Source organism: Crassostrea angulata, chromosome 2 (genome assembly GCF_025612915.1).
Source record: "Crassostrea angulata isolate pt1a10 chromosome 2, ASM2561291v2, whole genome shotgun sequence".
Taxonomy (NCBI): Eukaryota; Metazoa; Mollusca; class Bivalvia; order Ostreida; family Ostreidae; genus Magallana; species Magallana angulata.
The window spans coordinates 63,842,966-63,860,749 of NC_069112.1; the positions used below are offsets into that span (position 1 = coordinate 63,842,966).

Genomic DNA, 17,784 nt, shown 5'->3' on the forward strand with positions numbered 1-17,784 from the left:
CAAATGTCATGACTTATCTTATGGCTGTATCCTTACAAATTACAAACAGTGTCTATTTGTCCCTTTGTTTGCCTACGTGTAAATGTACCTGCCCGTCTCTCTCTCTCTCTCTCTCTCTCTCTCTAGTATAAAAGTGTGTGACATAAAGTAACATCTTTTCTGTTTACCAAAACACTTGAATAAAATGAGAGAGAGAGAGAGAGAAAGAGAGAGAAAGAGAGAGACTTGGATAGATCGTAGAGCATGTTACATATCGAAAGAAGACACGTCTGTAGTTGTTCATTGGGAAATAAATCTAGACTGAGTGAGTGGTCTAAGGTGCGGCCTAATTAGTGTAGAACGGTTGCCGTGGAGCCATGCTGGGTCGTTTTTGTATTAGCATAAACAGGTCGGTCCGCGCTATAGAATTGTTTCAGATGTTTACAAGCTTTGCATTTCGAGGATACAAACAACGTATTTGGTTACTGCATGTAAATCATGGATGACGAGGAGAAAAATCCTAAGTCAAAGGTACGTTTTTAAATTGTTGAAGTTAAAATATAAGGAGAAAATAGACTACTTTGAATACAAATTTTACGTCACGAATATTTTGCTTTTTTTCGAACCAATAAAAACGTAATCCTAAGAATTCCCTACATTTATACTAACGATGTGGACGCTGAAAAAATGGGTTAAGGAACAGACGATTGTGAAGTTTCTCTTTTGGATAGCGGGTCATGCCGAGAACAATCCGATTGTGTCAGAACATTGGAAGGCTTCAAAAACCTATCATGCCTGTTGGCAAATAACTCTATAGTTAAATTTGGAATTTCTATTTCATGCAGTGCATTTTTAGGAAAAAATATCTCAATAACATTGGTGGTAATCTCGGCATTTCTATCGGCGATTTGTCAAATACGTCTGCATTGACCATGTTAAGACACTGTCAAATTATTCTAATGTTCCTTTTTTCCGTTTAGAAGACTCTTACAAAGCCTCCTCCGTTATGTGCCGTGATTTTCTCGAACACCACGTAAAAGGCTACACGCTCGGACTCGGAAGTTGCTGTGATCATATTCCTACGTTTGAATCAGATGTCACAATACTAATATTCAAGCGCCCGTTAATGAATCTACTGGCTGAAAGGATCCATTCAAAAGCATTACCCGAAGGTAAGTTGTCATACACTAAACGTTTATAAATATATCCTTTTATATAGTAAAGATTATGTTTATAGTCTTCCTTTAAATACCGGTATTTATAATGATATATTTGCTTCTAAGATTATAACACATGTTTTGATGTTGATGTCTTTTACGGTAGATTGCTTTGCTTATATTTATGAAAGAAATGAATTGCAAATATTATTTGCAATATTTGTTTTTCATATTTTGATTCATAAAACATGGATCTCGAATCAAACTTTAAAATGCCCCCCCCCCCCTCCCCCACAAATTAAGTGTCTTGTTTACATAACAAAAACATGTACATGTAGTTGGGATAAAGACAAAACCGTTGTATGGATTAAGTGAAAATAGCTCTTTCTATTTACGTATGACCACTGTTCTCTATCATTTAAATAGTATTGCCATACAGAAAAATTTTATTCATGTAAAGTTTATATACAAAAAACTGCATTTATGTATAAATCTCAACGTCACGTAGGATCCCATATTCTACAATAATGTATGACAGATAATGATCACATGTTAAATAATTCAAGGTCACTTGAAGTATTAATGAAATTTAGAATTGAACAACATGAATGTACAATCTCCCAGAGCTCTGATGCAAAACAGAGTACTGATTTTGTATGCATCATACTGATCAAGTTTTGTGCGCAGCGATATTCATTTTTTTTCTGTAAAAATACGAAATATACAAGGCAAATCCCTGTTGAAAATCAAATAAATGAAATAACATATGTTCAATTATATGAAAGTTGCAATAAAAAAATATTTTAGAACTTGTAGTATACAATGTCCTTATAGTAAGTAAAAAGTAAAAAAAAAATAAAATAAAATAACTACTTGTCTATTAACTAAATTAATATTCTGTCGAAATGAGAAATTAATTTTTGTCATCCAAACAAATATCGGACTTTTATCTTATCCTTATTCGTGTTATTTACGTGCCTTGCCAAGCTCAGCCGAGATACGCACTGCGCATTATCTCATTATTTCATCTAAATTCAAGTTGATGTTGAACATTGATTTAGATACTTCTTAATATTAACTTAAGTCACAAACTTAAATTAGAATCATTAAGATTAGCTGGACTAGAAAAGAAATAATATTATTTATGCAGACGACCAATTTGAACTTCATAACGATTGTTAATTGTTGAAATTTGTGCTGGGGGATAATCACGACAATAATGTATATCTGGTCATTTTTGCGATAATCAAATACTCGCTTTTTCGCAACAATTATATTCAAATTCGAATGCTACTGCCTAGTTTTTTTTAATCGCAGAAAATGGCTGACGATTATACAAGAAGTTACAAAATGTTCATATTTTTTGCAAATTTTGTGACATACGAAAAAGGTTGGGATATAAGGTATAAATATAGCTTCGAAAAAATCTCCAATTTCACAGCATGGCTAAAGTTACTCATATAATCGTTTAGGTCGTGTGGCCTCTTGTGAATAAAAACGTTGTTTCCCCAGCTTAGTTTTTTTTATAACAGAAAATAAATATGACGTGTACACAAAACAATGAAATTTCATTTCAAATTGCTTTTTATGAATCAAACTTTGCGACATTTTGATGTATAAAGTTAAACGCTAAATTTTAATTAATGCATCAGCTGTTTGTAAAAGTTTTTACATTATAAAATTGTGTCCTATTCAAGATTTGATTTTCATCGAAAAATTGATAACAACTGATAAAGAATCTGTTTGTGCTATATTAATTAGGTTTATGCTGATTTGCGTTAGTTAAGGAAAAAATATTCTTGACAGTCTCTATGTATTCTGATTATTTAAGTCATATGTATCCAAATTGACCGCAGTTGAATTGAAAGTCAGATTTTATTGATTTACCCAAAATATCTTAATTATTCAATTAACAACAACTTCTTTTATAAATAGTAAAATGAATTCACAGGCAGTTAACATGTAAATTATGGGATGGAAGTAGTAAAATAAAATCCATGTTTAACAAATGATATGTATTTGATATACTAGATGATAAACATTAAGGGGATTTGTGTGTTCATCAACATTTTTTTGTACGTTATTCTATTCCGAATTTTTCCTTATTTCTTTTCCTTGACTTATGGTTTAAAAATAGAATGAAGTAGCAACTGGTGTGATATTCTGAGGAGTTGACAATGCTTAAAACTTAACTGAAATTGATCATATATAATTGTATTTAGCTGATGTACATGTATGTTGCTTAGATTTTTTTTGTTGCATCTGACGGGAAAAATACAAACTTTTCCGGCTTTCCACTGTTCAATATGCAGTTTAATGATGCAGCTGAAAATATTACCGTTTTTGCAATATCTATTGTATCAAATATGAACCCATTATCGCATAAATACAGCTGTACATGCATTAGGACATTGATTACAGACGGGGAAGGGGATGATTAGTGGGACGTATCTCTTCTAGATTTTGTTCTTTAGGTTAAATGTCGCTATTGAGTTTTATCACTGTCCCAAATTAAATGTATCAGATAAAAGACTGTTTTCGAGAAGAAGAAAAAATCCCCCACACCCCTGGTGCCCGTTGAAGGTGTAAACAGTTACTTCATTATTTTATTGGCAAAATGTATTCATTTGTAAGGATAGAAATGCATCATCACTTTTGATATAGGAAACATAGATTTTTTGCCTTTATCGAAGATCTAATTAAAAAGATTGAAAAAAATATGTATTTTCAGGTGCCATTTTCTTGTGTACATGAGGATGTATGATTCAGCAACGAGGCTAAAAAACTGAGGAGTAAATGATGCCGGAACGTTCTATGATCCCATTGAGCTACTTCTTAACGTCAACATGATTATTAATTTAATTATGACATTAACACCCTGGTGCAAAATAGTATGTGTGAATTGAGAAAATTTACTCGTCCACTTCACTACAAGATTACAAACAACGGTTAGATAGTGAAAACGTTCTATATAAGGATGGATGACTCTCCTACATGTAACAAGAAACCCAAAGGAGGTAAACAAACATAGTTAAAGTGTCGCAAAATTCGTAGCATAAGAGGAATACCAAAACTTTTCCCATTTATCTTTAACTGCATTTTGGAAGAAAGAAGTTTAATCCACTTGACTGATTGGAAATGGTCAATAAGTTGTCATATTGATTACTACAAATCATCTGTGAAAAAAACTAAGCTATATAAGAACAGTAAGGAACAATGCTGTGAATAGATAGAGACATTGTTTCGCACATGCGCAGGAAATATGTCAAATGTTTTCTAATTAGTCAACTCTTCATGAAAAATGAAAAAGAGAAAATACGTGCAGACACAATACAAAACGTGATCATGGATGATGAAAAAGTTACAAGTAAACCCTTTGTTTAAAGCAAGTAATAAAATGTTTCACGACTGTAATTCAAAAATACTTCATGATATTTCAATATTCTTTGAAATTTCTTTCTACACTTTTTTCCCTTTTTGATGGCTTTGTAAATCCAAAGGCAATTATGAGTTATGATGATATGTTGATCTTTCTGGTGGATTCACAAACTTTCTGATCTTTTATGTAAACTGAACATAGCATTCATATTGGTGGGCCCACCAATTATGTATTCAACAGCAGCAATAAACTAATTGTTACCGGCCGGGGGTTTCTTTGGTGAGTCCACCAACTTTGTAATCTGTTTTTTTAATAATTCGTATAACTTGATATCTGGTGGATCCACAAAGTAGGGGTATTTTGAATTTTGTCAATCTTTTTGGTGGCTTCACCAACTTTCTTGTTTTGTATATAAACTGACATGTATTGTGGTGTTTCTGTTTATTTAGTCGATGAATGTTTAGAAACTTTTGGTGAATGCACCAACTTTGTACTCTTTATTTATTTGTATAATTTCATTTTGGTGGATCCACCAAATATTTGGATAAGGAAAGTCTGAGTTCACCAAATTTAATCAGTAAAGTATAAGACAAAACGATTATTGCATATTTGTATTTAGGTGGAATCACCAATTAAGGTTTCATTAAAACGGAAATGTTTGATAACATGTGTTGCTATCATTGCTCTGTTGGTGGGTTCACCAAATCTTTGAATGAAATACAAAACTGTATGCAGACAAATTCACAATTGAATTTTGGCGGAACCACCAGGGCCCTTTGTGAATGAGATATTTAATGCTGTTTAAAAAATAGAATCGCCAATATTTTATCATTGGTGGACCCACCAAGTTTATTTGTAAGTGAGATATTCGATGAAATAAGTTGGTGGAGTCACCAATGTTTTGACTGTTATTGTGGAATATGAAGGTTTAAAGGTACTGTAAAATGTGCTTTTGTGTGAAAAAGATGGTGGGTTCACCAATTTATGTTGTATTCAACGACCAAAATGAATAAAATTCATGTTCATTTCTGTTATTGCATTGCGTTCATTTTTCATTTTGCACTGAAAAAAAGAGGACACGAATAGAAAATCCTCTTTCTTAATAGAAACAGTTAGTTATACTTACAAGGTTAGCTACAGCCAGTGGAATACTAATTTTAGGTCAACAATGATTACCCAATCTATTAAAATACAAGATAAATAGAAAAGGCAAATATTGCTTGTGACATGTACGTAGTTTTTTGATATATCTTTATGATAAAGCAGAGAAAGGCAAAAAACAAAAAACAAAAAAAAACAAAAACAAAAAAAAACCCACAAAAAACAAACATGGAACTTACATCAAATTTACTTCATGTACAAGTTACCAAAAATCCGACCGAATATGCGCCTTTGTCACATTTAATTAAATTAACTGGAAATAAAAACCGTAACACCATTATATTTCGCTTATTTTTATTGAAGTTTCTCCCTTTTTTTTAAATACATACGTAAACTTTCTCCGAGAGAATAACTGTTGATCCGATAAAGGAGAAAAAAATGACCTAAAAATAGGGATTTTGAATATTATTGCATCGTAGAAAGAAGTAATATTTATTTCTGTAAATAATGTTATTAAATTGTACGTTACATAGCGGTGTCTGTATATCAGGAGTAAAATTTAGACGCTCACTTATGCATAAATTCTCCCGATGATCTCTGATAGCTGATTATTATTTTAAATGTTCAAGTCTACTCGTATTATCAAATAATATCAGCCCTGAATCAATTTTCATAGATGCCATCAATTTTGGCTATTTACCAAATTTTGACAGCACGAAACAAATTCAAACTTGCACATAGTCTTAAAAAAATTAGAAAGATTTATTTACAGAAGTTCCGTGTTTTTTATGCACGTTTTTACGTACATTTCCAGACATGAATCATGAGTACATGTTATATATAACTATCCATGCTACCCTGAAAAATTTAACTCGCCATTAAACTTCTCATTGTTTAAACCCATGTCACACTCGAGCTGCGTCCTCACAGCGATCCCGCTGCGTAATTGAATAATGTAAAAGGCCATGGTAAACGAACTAGAGTCTTCTACAGCGCCGTAACAACTCAACGGCATCTTCGTTCGCCGCGGTGGGATATCCTTGCGTAGAACATTTTAGAACGCCATGCGACGGCGCGCACTTTGAACATGCACAAAGTACGCACCGTGGCTCTGCGTTCCGATAAACACGCTGTAGAAGTGGAGTAAGGTCGCCATGACAGCGCCGTAAAGACTCCAACAGCGCATGTGCACGCAGTCAGCGCGCAGAGCACGCAGTGGAAGCGCGGTAAAAACTCCTAGCACGTCATGAGTACTCGGCGGATACCCAGCGAGAGGGCAGTCAATCGCCAAGTAGAACTCTGTGGAAACGTAGTTGGGAGCTCTGTAAGAACGCCTTTCTGAATTTTCCTTGCAATCCTACGGCGATTCCATGAATTTTACAACGCCGTGAACACGCCCTGGGAACGCAACTTCGTGTGACAGGGCCTTAAAGAGTTTTCAAAACAATTACACAAACTGTGTTCGACAAATAGTTTTCCTAAAACATTTTCTTCCTGTCTTTATACAGGCTTTCAATCACAGCACGTTTTTATAACAAAAGCAGAAGTGAAATTTTAGTCATTAGTCATTATAATCGTTTGACACCAAATCACATAAATTTTCATCTCGCAGCAACAACGGAAGACCTACTCGTGGCTTTGCCACGAGCTCTGCTCTAGTTAATTCTATATTTATTTATTTTTTATTTGGTTTATATTAATTTATTTTTTTTACATAGGGATGACACTGTATTTGGGTAAGTTTACATTTAAGGTTGAAAATAAGATAGATATAATGGGAATATTATTGTCACGAATATATATATATATATATATATATATATATATATATATATATATATATATATATATATATATATATATATATATATATATATAAGACTGATGAAACAATGGCTAAGATATTTGAAAAACAAAAATTTATAAACAGCAAAAGACAGCCGAAGAATCTTCGACGCATCCTTACTAAATCCAATTTCAAAGAAAAATCGGAGTTTAAAGTTACTAAATGCCAGGATTCGCGATGTGGCACTTCTCCCTATATCAAACAAGGACATCATTTTAATTTTGGTGGGAAACAGTTTATCGTTAACAACAACATGTCGTGTCAAACAAGAAATCTATTATATGTTATCACGTGCTCAGGTTGCGGGGAACTATATATTGGAGAAACGGGAAGTACCTTACGGGAAAGAATCCGAATTCACAAACAGCACAACCAACCGGAATACCGCAAACTTAAAGTTAGTGAACACCTGGACCGACCTGTGCAGAAAAAAATCATTTACTGTTTCTCCGTTCTATAAAATGTACAATTCTAACACTGTTGAAAGGCGTGATAAAGAAAAACATTTTATAAGAACTTTTAAACCTAAATTGAATAGCAGCATGTAACCTCAGAGTATTCTAAATATTTTATTCATGTTTTAACCGTGTTATATAATCTGTTATTATTAGTATTGTGATATCTAAACATACGGGAAAATATGACGTCATTCAAAGACTTGAAGACGCCGTTAAACTATTATGACGTCATAACAAACGCTACCATGTTAGTATTTTAAAACATCTGAAGAAAATGAAAGCGCTTATGTTTTACTCGATCTTTGTGTTTTCATTTATTTAAGTTTTATTTAAGGAATGAATTCAATATTTATTTGTTTTATACGATATAAAATGGTTTGGGGCAGTTTACGCTTTATAAACCGCGAAGCGTAAACTGTTACAAACCATTTTATATCGTATAAAATTAATAAATAATGAATTCATTGCTTATAATTTAATTTTTTTACTCTTCATTGTAGATAAAAACGGTCATTTTACCTTTAAAATGACGTAATATTGTAGAAAATTCAAACGTAACGTCAGGCGTATTGATACGTTTTTTGACGTTAGTCTTACTATGACGTGGGCAACATTCTTTATACGATATAAACCAATTTTTTAGCCAATCAGAAAGCGTGTTACAACCAGAATTAAATTATATATATTTCACCGACCACTGAGGTTTTTCTTGGATTTATATATATATATATATATATATATGTTAATGAATTAGATAAAAATTTCTCTAACTTAATGATTAGGTTTGTGTACAATGAATTTCAGATCGCTTGAGGGAAATACAAGCATGGCCTCGGCCAGCACCTCCACCGCGGCGATGGAGCCCGAGGAGCCCGAGAAATGATTGGAAAAGTAAGTCTATGTTGATGATTGAAAATAAAATTTTTTTTGTCATGAATTCAAAAGTATTCTCTTTGATTAAATGTCTTAGATAAAATTAACAAACAAAAAAAATTAAATATAACTTCAAAAAAAAAATGTATTTTATTTTGTCATGACTTTAACAGTGTTTTGTTTGAATAAACAAACAAATATTTCAAAGACATGAATGAAAAAAAAAACAAATAAATAAAATGTATTTTTTTCCCTATGAATTTAGTAATATTTTGTTTGATATAATTTCAGATTAACAGAGGTCCCCTTCCCCCCAGACAGGAGGAGAAAATAGACATGTTTTAAAATTAATAAATATTTTTTAAAAGTGTTTGCATTGTTAGTTGTGTATATTGCAATTGAATTGCTTGAAAGAAAAAAAAAACTGGTATCTATAGTTCCAGAAATCTGGAGACTGAGCAATGGATTGATTAATTAAAAAAAATTTCTGCTTTGGGGTGATGACTCATATTTCCAAGCACATTTAAAGCCACCTATGTAGTAAGTCTTGTGTCTTCTCATTATTACGATGTGTGGCCAATGCATAACACTCGTTTTCTAGTCATATATGATTTTTTAACTGTCATATTGAGTCGATGAGAATTTGGCGCGGTTTTGTCTGTCTTTGTTTTGGTCGTTCATTTTGTTTGCAGCAATTGATTGATTATTGCATCTGCAAACATGCTAGGGATACACTTTTAGCAAAACAGAGGAAATTCGGACTAAATTTTTCAGATGTTGTTTTCCACCTAAATATTTTTGGTAGTACTGTAATATTTAAAGTTAAGATTTTATTTGTTAGTCAACATAATTTTGCATATTTTTTGTTGGTTTTATCTTGCTTTTTCGTTTAGATAATCGTAAGGCACACACTACAAAAATATTGAAAAATGCCTAAAAATGATAAAAGACACCATATCTCAAAATTTTGATCATTGACCTTATATAAATTTTATGCCAGCAGAGAAAGGTCAATAAAATTCGTTTAATACTATAAATGTTTTAGCATTATCATCATTCAGTTTTTCGTTATATTGAATCAAAAATGGGTAGTAATTTGAAAACTGATAGAGGAAATTCGGACAAGAATATCTATAAAAATTGTGAATGAAAACTTTATGCATTGTACATGTATCTATTTAATGACACTACCATTCATAAACTGTATTTCATTTGTTAAAGAGTTAGGCAATTTGTATTATTTTCACAGTTAAAAAAATCTCAATCATAGTGTAAAATTTTTATGGGTTTTTCTTAAATTTTCAAAAAAATATTCAACGGCCATTAACTAAAAAAGTAGGTCATTGACCTACTTTTTTGAAAGTGAAGATTAACACTACCATGTAAGGTCTATAACACACAATAGTTGGTTTTTCATTATCATCAGTGGAATTTTTTTTCATTCTGAGTAAACGTCATCCTTAACTCATGGAAATGATTTCGATGGAATAAGCTGTTCTTTGAGATGTGTTAAAATTTAAAACCATGGAAACCCACTCTTGTCATATTTTTTTGGGGTCTGTTTCATATTGAGATTGTTTACATTTTGTATTCTTTGTTTGTAGTTTTTTACCCTCTCCGGAGAATTTCGTTTTCTTTTTATGCAAAATTTGTAATCGAAACATTTCTTAAGGTAGTCCTATACTCGGCACTAAATGGGCTCAATCATTAAAAGCTTAGCTTTAAATAATAAATATACATTCTAGCAATACATATACAAAAGAAAATATGTATGTTTACATGCTAGTTTGTTTGTTATCACCTCTCAGACGGGTGTACCCCCTTGCGAAAATTATTGACAATTATGACATTTGCCAGACGTCCGTTTTTCCTAAAAATAATTACCAATTTTGGGAAAATTAGAACTGAACATACAAAATAGAGTATAAATATTTATTTAAGCCATATATCATCAATAATTTTGTGCAAATTTTTGTAAGTAAGTACGCTTTATGGACCTGATGTATCAAAATAGAATACAAAAAATGCAATGCTAGAATCGCGTTTGGTAATTTTTTTTTACTATTTTATGGACTCAAACTTCAATTCATGGTGTTTATTCTATAGATTGACATCTTAGAAAAAAGATTTGGTAAAATAAATTATATGTTGACGGATTACTTTTCACGCTATAAGCTCTAACCCAAGTAGACCCTGACGAAAAAAGTTAAGTACAACATTGAAAACTCGTCAAAAACACATACGCATAGCCGACTTGTCACCCGCCGGATGGAAAACCGTCAACAAATATCAGTGCAATGAAATCGCAGACAACTTTGATAATGAAAAGAATATTCGCAGCGCTGAAAACAGGGCACTTAGACACCAAAAACAGAATAAGACATTTCAGTCATACGGGACACGCAAAACACCTCCAGCGGAGACAGCGGGATCCCCAGCTCAACTGTCTTTTCCTGGTGTTTCTAATTCTTTTCAGCCCTTTCCTGCGTTTTAACAGCAGCAACAACAGCCATTTCTCTACGGCCAGGGCAGAAACAAACAGTCAAGGAGGCAGCCTATGCCGTATGACGTCTGTTTCAACTGCTTCGCAACAGGGTACTGGAAGTCCAACTGTCCAAAGGGAATGGCCACACAAAGTCAATGATAAGGATACAGGTTGTTCAAATGGCGCTGAGGGAGAAAGTAAAACGGAATGTAGTATAAAACATAGTTTACAAAGGCATTGCAAAAAATGGGAAGACATTGGGGCTTTTTAATATATATTGAAAGTCATTTATTCTGGTTATGAAATTCCTTTTGTCTCTATTCCACCGCCGATGCCTGTTCGAAACAATAAATCTGCAACAAACAACGCCAACTTCGTCACATCATAAATATCTCAATTAAATAAGACAGGCTGTGTTGTAGAAGTTACACATAGACCATATATTGTAAGTCCTCTCAGCGTAACAGAGAACAGATCGAAAAAGAGGTTGATACTAGATTTGACTTAATAATTATGTGAAATATGAAAAAATTAAGTTTAAAGAATGGAAAACAGCTATGGATTATTTTGAAAAAAGATTGTTACATGTATTGCCTAAAATTCGATCTCAAATCATATAGATATTTCCGAAAGTTTTCAGAAGTACCTTGGGTTTTCATGGAATGACAAGTATTATTGTTATACTGTCCTGCCATTCGGCTTATTTTTACGAAATATCTTAGACCTATTGTCAAATTTTGGAGAAAGAGGGGTATAAAGATAGTACTTTACCTAGATGATGGTTTTGTATTTGCTCCATCAAAACATGAATGTTTGTCAGTTTCTGAATTTATACAAAACAGCTCATCAGAATTCGGACTACTCATCAATTTTAAAAAATCTATATTTTACCCAACGCAGAATTTAGAAAGGTTAGGAATTTTGTGGGATTCAAAGTCTTTTTTTCTATGTCAGTGCCCACAACACGGATTGATGACACAGTTGGTTTATTGCAGAAACTAGTAAAGAGTTTTCCTAGAGTGACGGCTAGAGAGTTAGCGAGAGTGGTTGGAAAGATTATCTCAATGTCATCGATTATAGGTAACATATGTAGCATAATGACAAGATTCTCTTCAATTGCGATAGCATCTAGAAATTCATGGGTCGATATTATTGTATTGAGGTTCTGAACGAATGTAATTTTTGGCTACAATGCATATCTTCTGCAAAACACGGTATCTAAAAACACCGACTAAGAAAGGTGTCATAGTTTACTCAGATGCGAGTAGTTTAGCGTCAGGAGCTTACACTGTCCAAGTTGATTCAAAATGTTATCATTTAATGTGGAAAGAGTCTGAAAAGAGTATGAGCTCTACTTGGAGAGAGCTGCGAGACATCAAACTAGCGTTAGCTTCTTTTAAAGATAGTTTGGTGAACAAAGATGTAAAAATAGTTTGGTGAACCAGGCACGTAGCATCGTTTTTGAAAGTGGGGGGGCCAGACTCATCCAAAAAATCTTGACAAGCAAAAAAAAAAAAAAAAAAAAAAAAAAAAAAAAAAGGAAAAAGTTACGTTTCCCAAAATCTTCAAAATCCTAATCCGTGGGGGGGGGGGGGGGGGGGGGGGGGGGGGGGGGGGGCTGGGGGGGGGGGGGGCTGGCTTACTATGCTTACTATATAACTTCACTTTCACTACTCATTTCCTTCTTTTCATATCAATTTTTTACATACTCCCAAAAAAGTGGGGGGGCCAACTCAATGATAATTCCATTTTCTATATGTAAATTTTAAAAAATTGGTTGCTGCGAGAAAAAGTGGGGGGGCCAGGCCCCCCCTGGCCCCCCCTGATGCTACGTGCCTGTGAACAAAGATGTAAAATGGTTCACTGATAACCAGAGTTGCGGTAAAATTGTACAGTCGGGTAGTATGAAACATCACTTACAATCTCTTGCCTATAATATTTTTAAGATGTGTGTAGAACAAAAAAATTTTTAACAGTTACAAATTCATAATCCTCACCCCCCTTTTTTGTAACTATCCCCCCCCCCCTTTTTTTGTAAATATTTTTTTACATAAAAAATATGATATCTTTGAATAAATATTATCAAAAAAATACCTTGACACGGCATCCGTGTATAGATGGTGGTGCTCTGCTGATGAATAATTAGCCTCTCTGAAGCAAATATTCTGTGGGTGGCCCGACCAATATCCACAATGGCTTTGTCCGCCACCCCGCATAAAAAGATACAGGAGCATGGCTCCCTCTTCAAGGCGCAATCAAACCCACGAGCGGTTTCCCGACAACAACGGTTCACATTATTACAATGTTGGGCCGACAGTCCAACAAACCCGAACAGGAGAAAAACAGCAAATTGCATTTTTACAATTCAACACGTAACAAGTGAAAAGCTGTCAATGTGACAGCAAACCGGGTTTTCTTTTATGTGAACTTTATCCATAATCCATGTCAACCCATATCCAGTGAAATGGTGTACCCCTATATGCAATATTTTGCCAAAAAGTGACTAAGTTCAAAAGCTAGTATTTTTTTCATAAATTATCAGAAATCAAAATCCTAGCGATATGCACACCTCTGATATACCCTATGTACAATTGATCTGCAAAACAACAACTTTTTATCTTGAAATCTGTAGGAGGAGTTATACATACAATGAGGGTACCCTATAAGCAATATTTTGCCAAAAGTGACTAAGTACAAAAGCTAGTATTTTTTTCATAAATTATCGGAAATCAAAATCCTAGCAATATGCACACCTCTGATATATGTACAATTTATCTGCAAAACAACAACTTCCTATCTTGAAAACTGTAGGAGGAGTTATCCGTACAATGAGGATACCCTTTTGGCAGCCGCCCGCCCGCCATTTTAATAACCGGATTTTTCAACGGAATATTTACATAACGGAAAAACCAAGTTAATAAAAGATACTCGGTGTGAAATGAAGACAAAGTGCGGTACTGATAAAGTTTTTACCTTTACTTATATAGTTTAATTGTGACCCTCATAACATTAGAGGGTCAAAAAAGATAATGGAAAATCGGGTGTAGCAATTGATCCTATAATTGAAGAACCCCCAAAGTTTCAAAACTTGAAGAGAGCTGACCTATACATGATGACACAAAATGTGCCCTTTTTGAGCAACAGTTCATTGTATTAAGTGAAGTGTAGTAAATCTGTGTTAAAATAAATTGAACCAGCACAATTATTTGTCAACAGAAATCACTAATACAAAAATATTGAATAAAAGTAGAAATTAACTTGACCCATAAGGTCAAAAAAGTTTCTAATCGAGCTGATTTTATTGTAAATGCAATTACTTTTATGGTAAATGCAATTACTTTTATTAGGTCAAACCTTTCCAAAAGAAGTGAAAAATACAAAGTCAGCAGCTTTGTGCCCTTTTACCAGAGTCAAAACATATCACATCCATGGGGTGATTCATTCTTACAAATAATTGCAAAAAAAGGGGGGGGGGGGGGTGAGGTGTAATTTGCACTTATCAATCAATAAGGTCATCCTATTTGAAAAGTTTAGTTTCGGTTGACGTTCCAATTTAGTTTAGGATATTCATCAATTTCATCTGATCAGTGTTTGTCAAATACTAACATATATGTATCTCTAGCAGATTTTGAAAGTATTAAATGCACATGGATTTTAAAATGTGATAAATATCATAAATTTACTATACTGTTTGGCTCATTTATTTAATACTATTTTAGTTACTGAATTTGGATCATGAGAACTCTATGCTTATGTTTGTCTGTTGGTATGAAATTGAATGAATGAGGTATTGGGTTTATAAATGTACTTGTAGGTATGAATGTGTTCATGTATATGTTAACATACCAACAAATTAACTTATAATTTATATATGACAAAGTCAAGATTATTATATAATATCCAATTATCCCCTGTCTCTTAAAAATATCAATTACAATTTTTAACTCTGTAAACTGGTAATGCTGTATTCTATAGATTGTTTTGTGTCACCGCTGCTTGACTTTGTGCTTTGGAAAAGGGTTTGCATAGGCTTTGCCTGTTGCCCAATTGCAATCCATTTGATTATTCAATATAATATGTTTAAAATAAATTATAAATTTACTTTTTATATAGAATTTGGGAAGAAAGAAATAAGGTTCCAGGCCAACAAATTTGAAGCATTTTTTTATTGTGATTTGGAGGATATGTTTCAGGAATGGACCCTATTGAAGGCAATGTATGAAGGTATGTATTATGCTTCTCTTTAATAGAAATGCAGCAAATAATATAACTTGTAACTTAGTCTATAGAGTGTTGAACAAGGTTTTTGTTTTCCCTAAGGTACCAGAGCAGGATTTCTTTGACCTGGCCTACAGTTCATACCCAGTTAGCTAACTATGGTGTTCGGAACGTGTTTAGGCTTTTGGACTTGATTCTTTGTTTTCCCCCAACATATGTTGCCAATGAGTGTACATTTTCAGAAATGAAATTCTGCAAGGGCAAGCGAAGACGAAGGATGAAGACAACCACACTGAATGACTTGCTGACCATTCAGCTTCAGTCCAAATATGTTCCGGAATTTGATCTTGACAAAGCAATTAAACTGTGGATGGTAAGTTTATTTTCTGACTCTTGAGATCTTTTGATTAATCATATACATGTATATCAAATGGAATTGGTTAATTGTTACTCTCATACCTACGCCGACTCGATATATCACATTAACCAGTATAGCATGGGAGGTGGTGTAAACTAAGGACTAATGATTTAAGAAAACAGTAGAATTTGCAGTGGGGTGCTTACCTGAAGACAATAACATTAAAAAGTGGACATTTTAAAGACAATCTGAAAATTGGAATACAGATACACATGCAGCAATAGCACTGAGAAAATTGAATGAAGCTAATCTAATGAAAGTTTCAGTAAGATTCAGAAATGCACATGCAGTTGCCAAATTAGACAAATTGTTCAAAGACTATGTATGGTTGTACAAACTTGATAAAGCAAAAGGGTTAGGCATAGGTACAGTATATGATAATGATAAAGCAGGGCGAGTATTTAAGAATTACATAGGCAGAAACCACTAAAACAGTGCTTTTTGTTGGAAATGCTAAATTTTACTCATTTATTATAGATGGGGCAAAAGATTCTGGAGTGATGGAGCAGGAGTCTTTATATATTCATACTTGTGTTGAGGTAGAGAGAAAACAACGGTTTTTGCTGTTCCTGAATCCTAAATCAATATCGTCACAATATATTTTTATACCCCCGCTCCGAAGGAGAGGGGGTATACTGTTTTACCCTTGTGTGTCTTCTGTCTGTCTGTCCGTCCGTCTGTCTGTCCGTCCGTAACAAAAATTTCTGTCCCATTTATCTCAGCAACTGTTTATCGCAGATGCTTGAAATTTTTACACAGTGTTTGTTAAGGCATGCCATATCGTGGGATATATTTTTGTACCAATCGGACATCAACTTCTTGTTTATTGAGTAATTTGTTTATTTTTAGCCAAAATTTTCAAACAAATTTTCGTCAAAGATTTCTCGGCAACTATTTATAGCAGATGCTTGAAATTTTTCAGTGTATGTTTTGGCATGCCATATCGTGAGATATATTTTTGTACCAATCTGACGTCAACTTCCTGTTTAATGAGTACTTTGGTTTTTTTTAGCCAACATTTTAAAACAAATTTTCGTCAAAGATTTCTCGGTAGCTATTCATCGCAGATGCTTGAATGCTCAATGATGTTGCTATCTTGGATAGCCAGCTTGGAAAAAGTATATGCTTAAAACTTTCAGAGAACGAATAATTTCATGAACGGGTGCACAACTTTGTTAGGGAGCTCTCCAAAGGGAGACAACAATTCATCAACCTTAGTTTTGTTTACATTATACCTGCATTTGTGTGGGAATAGAGTAGGATCTATTCGTTGCAGGTCTACATGTGGCATCAACGGCATCAATAAGTTCTAAAAGAACTCTCCTCGGAAATCTATACCGTGAGATCAAATCCACGTCATCCAGAGCGTTTAGCGGCTGACTCCTATCGCGGAAAACCCTTTCTCTTCTAAGTGCAAGTTGCAACAGTAGGTACGTCGCGGTTTTTATTACGCTGCGTACATTCCTACGTCTGCTGCACGTGACCCGTAGATTTTGACGTAAATCTACGCCAAAAAGTAAGATACGACCTTCAGTAAAACGCAAAATCAGCCTAAGTTACGTCTACGTTTCGAGTTACGACCTTTAGTAAAACTGGCTCCTGGACGAATCCCTTCCGAGTGTAAAATCTAAATTTAAGGGGGGGGGGGGGACACATTATAATTTGCAAAATGAAAATAGAAAATATTCCGCCATGAGCGTATCCAGAATTTTTTTTTCAGAAGGGGGGGGGGTGTTCCGAAGGATAATTGTTTACCGGGGGTGGGGGGTGCGAGGCATAACTTCACTATATAAATCTAATTATTTTTCATTAATCAAGGAGAATGGGGGTTGGTTGGTTGGGACCCAACCCACTCCCTTTAGATCTGCGC

At 33.8% G+C, this 17,784-nt stretch overlaps 1 protein-coding gene and 1 long non-coding RNA gene across 2 annotated transcripts; both read left to right on the plus strand.

Annotated features, from left to right (window-relative positions):
• Positions 1-282: 282 nt before the first annotated feature.
• LOC128172837 (uncharacterized) lies at positions 283-5,627 on the plus strand. The gene is made up of 3 exons (XR_008242346.1): positions 283-510; positions 960-1,151; positions 3,868-5,627. It is a non-coding gene; the product is annotated as an uncharacterized LOC128172837 (long non-coding RNA).
• Positions 5,628-13,470: 7,843 nt separating this feature from the next.
• Positions 13,471-16,694, plus strand: LOC128174674 (uncharacterized). The gene is made up of 3 exons (XM_052840168.1): positions 13,471-13,565; positions 15,581-15,869; positions 16,392-16,694. The coding sequence occupies exons 1-3, from the start codon at positions 13,471-13,473 to the stop codon at positions 16,413-16,415; spliced, it is 408 nt and encodes a 135-aa protein (XP_052696128.1). The 3' UTR covers positions 16,416-16,694.
• Positions 16,695-17,784: the final 1,090 nt, after the last annotated feature.

What these genes read in the sequence shown, in the direction of transcription:
- LOC128174674 (XM_052840168.1), top strand. Translation starts at nt 13,471, where the DNA reads ATGGCTTTGTCCGCCACCCCGCATAAAAAGATACAGGAGCATGGCTCC. An exon ending in GCGGTTTCCCGACAACAACG is followed by an intron (nt 13,566 to 15,580) that starts GTTCACATTATT and finishes GTGTTGAACAAG; the next exon opens with GTTTTTGTTTTCCCTAAGGT. An exon ending in AAGCAATTAAACTGTGGATG is followed by an intron (nt 15,870 to 16,391) that starts GTAAGTTTATTT and finishes CATTTATTATAG; the next exon opens with ATGGGGCAAAAGATTCTGGA.